General features: G+C 35.0%; 1 protein-coding gene across 3 annotated transcripts; it reads right to left on the bottom strand.

Annotated features, from left to right (window-relative positions):
• Positions 1–543: 543 nt before the first annotated feature.
• On the bottom strand, positions 544–6,036 carry LOC140804423 (probable galacturonosyltransferase 10). 3 transcript variants are annotated; one of them, XM_073160441.1, is made up of 2 exons: positions 5,658–6,036; positions 544–2,097 (listed from the first exon to the last, which is right to left on the bottom strand). In XM_073160441.1, the coding sequence occupies exons 1-2, from the start codon at positions 5,808–5,810 to the stop codon at positions 646–648; spliced, it is 1,605 nt and encodes a 534-aa protein (XP_073016542.1). In that variant the 5' UTR covers positions 5,811–6,036; the 3' UTR covers positions 544–645. The 3 variants fall into 3 exon arrangements, with proteins under 3 accessions (XP_073016542.1, XP_073016544.1, XP_073016543.1); XM_073160443.1 differs by lacking the exon at positions 5,658–6,036 and adding an exon at positions 5,498–5,631; XM_073160442.1 differs by lacking the exon at positions 5,658–6,036 and adding an exon at positions 5,075–5,294.
• Positions 6,037–6,681: the final 645 nt, after the last annotated feature.

Here is a 6,681-nt window from a genome sequence, read left to right on the forward strand (position 1 = left end):
TGCAATCGGTAGGTTGTGAGACTGAATCCACATAGGTGTTTCATCAAATTAAGTCCACGTTGTTAGGGTTTTGCAGCCCTTTGAGGTCTTTAAAGACCACCAAGTTCTGGAAGAAATTCCATGGCCCTACCATCAATGTTCGGTTACGGTCGCTTTTGTCATGGAAATCGAAGATGAGGGGATTCTCACCCACGGCTTCGATTTCCGCCTTTCGCATTGTCTGAAGAATTCTGGGCATGTGAGTACGAAAAACTTCTCGTTTAACTGCTTTTGTGGAGATAACTTTGGCCATGAAACAGTTTGACAAGAAATGAGGAGTGTTGGATAGCAAATCATATTAACTGTATTACTTCATGCTTTTGTTTTAGTAATAACTCAAATAATTGAGTAAATGACAAAAAAGTATATTAAAAATTACTCGTGGAACATCGATACAATGGTTTTATTGCTACATATATTTTACATATACATGCCAATGCTTTTTATCAAGAAAGAAAGAAAATTCATTTTATATTACAACAACAAATTAGAACAAGGAACAAATAAAAAGAACGTGCCCTGATCATATCATAAATTACTTCTACACATTTCATCCAGTGTACAAAGAATTGGTCTCCAAATGTTATGTAAACCATGAATTTGAAACTAATGGGCATTGCACTGTTGTAATAAAGGATGACTATAATCCACATATTTATCCCAAAGAGGTTTATATTTCTCCATTCCAATCTTCAACCAAGGTTTGGAGTTGCCATTGAAATGCAGCACAGCCCCCTTCTCTATCAACTGCGGGTCGACACTCGTATATCCCAATCCTAACACATGCCATGATGGATTCAACGGTTCTGTCAATCCGTAAAAAGTTAGCAGTCCAGGAGGCAAGGTCCCGAGTTTCCATAAGGTTCTGTCCACATTCTTTTCTTGCCAGTAGTGGTAGATGCCAGTGACGTTTCTTCTACGCCACTGCACCAAGTCGAAAATATTCATCCCGAAGGCCCATCCACATGCATCTGGGTCAAAATGCTCACGAATTAGAGGGTGGGAGTAGTTTAAGTACTTATGGTACCGATGAAATGTTTCCATGCATGTCTCGACTGCTCCATTCACATTCCCATTTAGATCTATAGAAAATAAAGGCGAAAGATCTTTCTGGACAATCACGTCATCATCGAGAAACACCAGTTTCTTCAACTCGGGAAAAACTTCGGGGATGTAGAACCTGAGGTGGTTGAGCATGGACAGATATTTCGGGTTCCGGAATTTGATTGGAGTCCTGTTATCATCACCCGTGCCAGAGAAGTAGTAGCTCTTTGTTTCAGAATCTTGAAGCTGCTTAAGAACAGGAACATAAGAAGCGTTTAGCCAGGTGAAGTCTTCTATCTTTTGAACATCAATAGTCACTCCTAGGAAACTGTTCATCGTGAACCAGGCCTTCATTGCTGCATAATTCACCTCGTCGGTAATGAGGTGGAAGACAACCTTATCAGTGTTTTGGGAATTTGAGGCAGTTGAATTCACCACAACCGATGTTGCGAGGATGTTGTCAGAAAAGACACAGAAATGGTAAAGACTGTTATCTTTGAGTTTCATAGCTATTTGACTCTTTTCCTTGAGTTTCCTCTGTAAATTACCGTTCTTGAACCACTCGCTTGTTAATCGCACACCGAGGCAATACAGGCTCTTCGGAACTTCTTCTGCAGCAATTTGCCCATATTTGGAATTCTTATCTTTTGCAGAATTCATATCTTCTTCGAGACCCTGGATCTGAGCCTTCAATCTCATGATCATGGTAGAACTGTCATAGTGTAGTTGCTGAGCCTGAAAAAGTAAAAGTGCCATGTCACGAATTGCTGCCTCTGATTCACTCGTCGTCAAAGGAGTTCTTCGTAGAGCAGAATTCGAGAGGAGGATCTCTGAGTTGCGGATTTGAGCACTAAGCTCCCATGCAAATTGAAGGTTGTTGCTGTGTTTTGCAATGACAATAAATGCCTTTGCTAGAGAAATTTGGTCATTCAGTTGCCTTGTTACCGAGTCCGGACTCAACATTTCGTCAGTGATATTAAGCCCTTCTATGATCTTATCATGTATAAATGATCTCTGCATGATAGAATAGCACAGGAGTAAATTTGGAAACTTGAACTCTAGATTAGACTAGCATAGCGAACAAAACAACAATTTTAAGAGTGAACCAAACAGAGAAATAATATGATGAACAAGACACATAAGTCAATGCCCAGTGGCCTATCTTGTTGAGGAAACCAGGAATTAAATTTTAAAAACCAGAGGCAGTTCAATACTAGCTTTCCATAACCTTTCCGAAGAACATCATTTTTGGGATAATTGAGTGATTGTTAATTCAATGCTTCGGAAAATTCCTTAAAATGATAAGATTGCGAGCAGTCGTCATACCAACCCGTGTTGAAAGTTGTTAACCAACTTTAGCACCTAAACATGAATTTTCTGTTACACATCCTGTCCGATACCATCTTGTGCAATACATAAAAACTAAAGGTTATAAAAATTATCAATTAAAAACTAAAGGTGGAACCACAAACAGACTTTCAAAAGAAAATTAAGCTCAATTAAAACAAAAGGGTATAAAAACTTAATATTAAAAATAATTAAAGGTGTCCCAAATTTGCATTCACTGGTAATTTTGAGTGAATTAGTCGAACCACATTTCCTTGAATAGGCTACATAAAACTAGCTAAAAAATATATGCCTTTGACCAATAAGAGATCTTGAATCTGAATGTTCACCCTTTCATCCCCTTCAAAAATTCTTACTCAGTTTATAAGAATTAAGAATTTAAAATGGTAGTCATCATCCAAGATAATAAATATTAAAACAAGCCATGAAGAATAGTCCTAGTTTCTCACCACTTATTAGCTAAAGGTGTAAAAAAGAAATCACAAAATACAATGAAAATACTGCACATCGCGCAGACTCCTTTATACCTCATGCTATGACCAGCTTGCAAGTACTTAGAGAAGCACCACTAGATCTGTTCACTTATAAGAAGTCCTTTCATTTTCGATCAATACGATTAGTAATGACCATATATATCATACCAATGCATACAGTGTAAAACTCAATGCAGATATACGACATTTACACTTGATAACTAAAAGTTCAATGCTTAATGACTCAATCTTTATGATCTCAAAATTAACTATAATCACATATTGTGATGACTTTTCGCAATTTCACACTAGGAAATAGGAATAATGTAGCTCATGCATTAACAAGTTTTTCTGGGACAAATAATGTGAGCCAATAAATGCTGCAATCAAGCCATCAGAACTAAACAAGAGTCGAATCTACCTTCGGGTCTTGATGGCATCTGAAGGATTCTATACATTGACCAAATTATCTAAGAGGAGATGAGGATGATGTAGAGAGAAACATGCACGTTAGATGTCACACATGAGCTGAATTTAGCGGTGACTCAAACCGAATTGCACCGCACCGTTCTTAATAATATTTTATAAAAACAGCGATTAAAAATATTAATCATTTGTTATTTTTTTGCCAAGAACCGCACCAAACCGCACAGCCTAAACCGCTTGTAATAATATTGGACCTAGAATTATAATATTTTGTAAACAACATAATAAAGAAGTCATCATTCATTATATCCAAACTCTCTTCAAAATTATTATTTTTACAAATAAAACTTATTTTTTTCTTAATTATTCTTCATATTAGTCTTCTTTATTAAAGTATTTATTTCTCTTACTACAATATTTTGTTTGAAGTTTGAAAGTAAAAAAAAGATAAAATAGTGTAAATGTCATTTTTGTTGTGAATTTGTTGTGTTGTTAAATTATTAACTTGGTTTTGAATCTTGCTTATTGTTATATCTATTTTGATCTTTATATGATTTGAACTATATTTTATATTTGAAGACAATATATTGTTGTTGTTTCAAATACATTTATTATATGTTCTAATATTTTTCATTAAAAAAACCTTAAACCGACCGCAACCGCTTGAAACCGCTTAAAACCGTAAGGATAATTTTTCATGTAAAACCGCGATTAATTTTTCAAAATACTAACCGACCGCATATGGCAATTCGATTTGATTTTTAAAAAAAAAAACCGCAAAACCGCACCGTGATCACCCCTAGCTGAATTAAGTTCTTGAAATTTGTATGTATAGACTTGGACAATCTTCTCTTCTTGAACTAGCTTTTGGGCAGAGTTCGACCCAAGTCCTAATCTTAACATGATCAGAACACATGTCACTGTGATGTGTTGAACCGCCTTTCAGAGTCACTTGCGAATGTATTTTAAACTTCATACTCCAGTTGTTCATTCTGTGAGAAGGGTGTCGCAAACTTCATGCTCCATTTGTTCATTCTGTGAGAGGGGTGTGTTAGATGTCATGTCACTGATCGGCTATATTAAGTTTTTGAGAGTTTAGAATATGAAATTTGACAATTCACCCAATTGATCTAACTTTTGGAATGGATTAGGCCCAAGTCATAATCTTAACAATGCAAGTATGGTGAGAGCATAGGATACTTACATATATCATCAAATTCAAAATCTAATCTGAGTGGAAAGGTGGTTACGCAGCTTAAGCCCTCCATTACACCCCCACCACATATATATATATATATATGTTCAATCTCACTAGTTAATCAAGGCGCTCCGCAAACACTTTGTTTTGATAAATTTTATTCCTATTCAAGCTTCCCAATGTCGCCAACAGCTTTTCATTTAATGTATCTCGTAAACGATATCTAATAACACATGCTTCACATATCTTGTGGAGAGTAGATTTATGACTGCTCCAATTTCAGTTCAGTTAACAGAAAGTGTTCATTTTCCAACGGTTGAATAGTTTCTACTTCATCATCATTTGACTTTAAAATGGAAGAATTGATGAATCACACTCACAAGTAAATATATAAGTCCTAGAATCAGTTTATATGAGGACTAGGAAAGGTATTGCTCCCTCAATCGCCAGTAACAGTAGTTAAATTAGTGTTATTATTCAATTCAACTTGCAATAGTTCTACAAAAACTTGAACATCACTTATATCAACAAGCAAGGGAGAACTCACAGACAGAGGAAAGATTTCTTCAATTCGTTGCCTACTATAAGCATTAATATGGATTCCACTTTCAATTTTCATGTCATTCACTTTCATGAAATAATTTTATCCATGCATCCTCTGTCCTCAACACACCAATGCTTGCATGAAAAATAGTGGGCGGACAAAGTTGTGCCTCGAAAAATGGGCCCACAATCACCACCAGTCCACAGCCATAAAGAAATCAAATGCAAAAAAAAAAAAAAAAAAAAGTCTGCGGCTTTGGGACTTCATAGGTTACAAGAATGAAAAAAAAAAAATCATTTACAAGTAAATTTTCTGCGGGCAGGTACCACTTACCAAACAAATAAAGAACAATTAACATAAGGAACTCCAAGAAGATTGTTTAATCATGAATACAAGAGGTTTTACGATCTTAATGAAAGAGTTCACCTTCTAGTATCTATTAAAAATCCAAGACATCGTTCTGTACTTCTCCATGGCATCATCTCAAGAATTTTCATCGATTATTAACAAAGAGAGAATATTACGAACCTCAAATAACCCAAATTTAAGATGACATCACAAGAAATATATACAGATCGAAATGTACCTTAGTATAAACCGATCTTGGACTGGGTTTCCGATTCTCTCTGCTCAGCACCACGATAAACAGAAAAATCACTAACCCACAAAGAGTTATCCAAATTACCTTCGAAAATCGCCGCCTCACTGGTCTCCTAAAATCTGGGCCTCGGCGCCTCATTTATTATTTATGTATTATAAAATACTCCTCCAATGCTATCTACAAATAAATACTGAAAAATATCATACACAAGTGAAAATTTTGAAGTTTTTTACACTGGGAGGACGATTAGAAGTGGGTTTGTGATGGTAATAGCAAAGAAGAGAGGAATTCAGTGAAGAAGCAGGTGATGAATGAGATCTGTCGCAGGTCGAGGCAGATGGGCATTAACTACCGTTTAGTCCTCAAACTTTACCATAAAGTCACTTATTCACCACTCAGTTTTCATAGGTGTATTCTAAATAGCAGCCAATTCTCTCCTTTTGTCGGTTTGGACAGAGTTTTTAAAATAAATGTGGGAAAATCATTATATTTTAAAATAATAAATAATTGGTTCAACTCAACTTCTTATTATATAGATGAGAATTTTATTTAAAAAAAAAACTCGTTAAAAAATTGAAATGACCATAGAATTATCGGAAAAATATGTTGTGTTTGAATAGATGGATGAAGTTGAGATCGTGTATCTCAAATTATTTAACTTGTTTCAATCGATAGAATCGAAAATTTCCAAATTCCCTGGAGTCATGTAATTCTCACTAAATGAATTTGAGGTCGTGAATTACGGTAGTTATACAATTGATAATTTGTAATAATTGATTACATGATATTGACATAAGAGAAAAATTGGTTTGTTTCATGACTCGATCCTCAAACTCATTTATTAAAATGGTTAAATGAGTTTTGATGAAAAATAAATGTATGCTTGACTTTAAATACTTTTATATTTACAATAAAAAAATAGTGACGGCAAAAGTTCTTTGATAGCCCAATAGAACTAAGGGTGCGATTCCGTTTTTATTAAAATCGAACTAACCAAAATTTATTTTTT

This window comes from Primulina eburnea, chromosome 11, assembly GCF_022965805.1.
Source record: "Primulina eburnea isolate SZY01 chromosome 11, ASM2296580v1, whole genome shotgun sequence".
Lineage (NCBI taxonomy): Eukaryota > Viridiplantae > Streptophyta > Magnoliopsida > Lamiales > Gesneriaceae > Primulina > Primulina eburnea.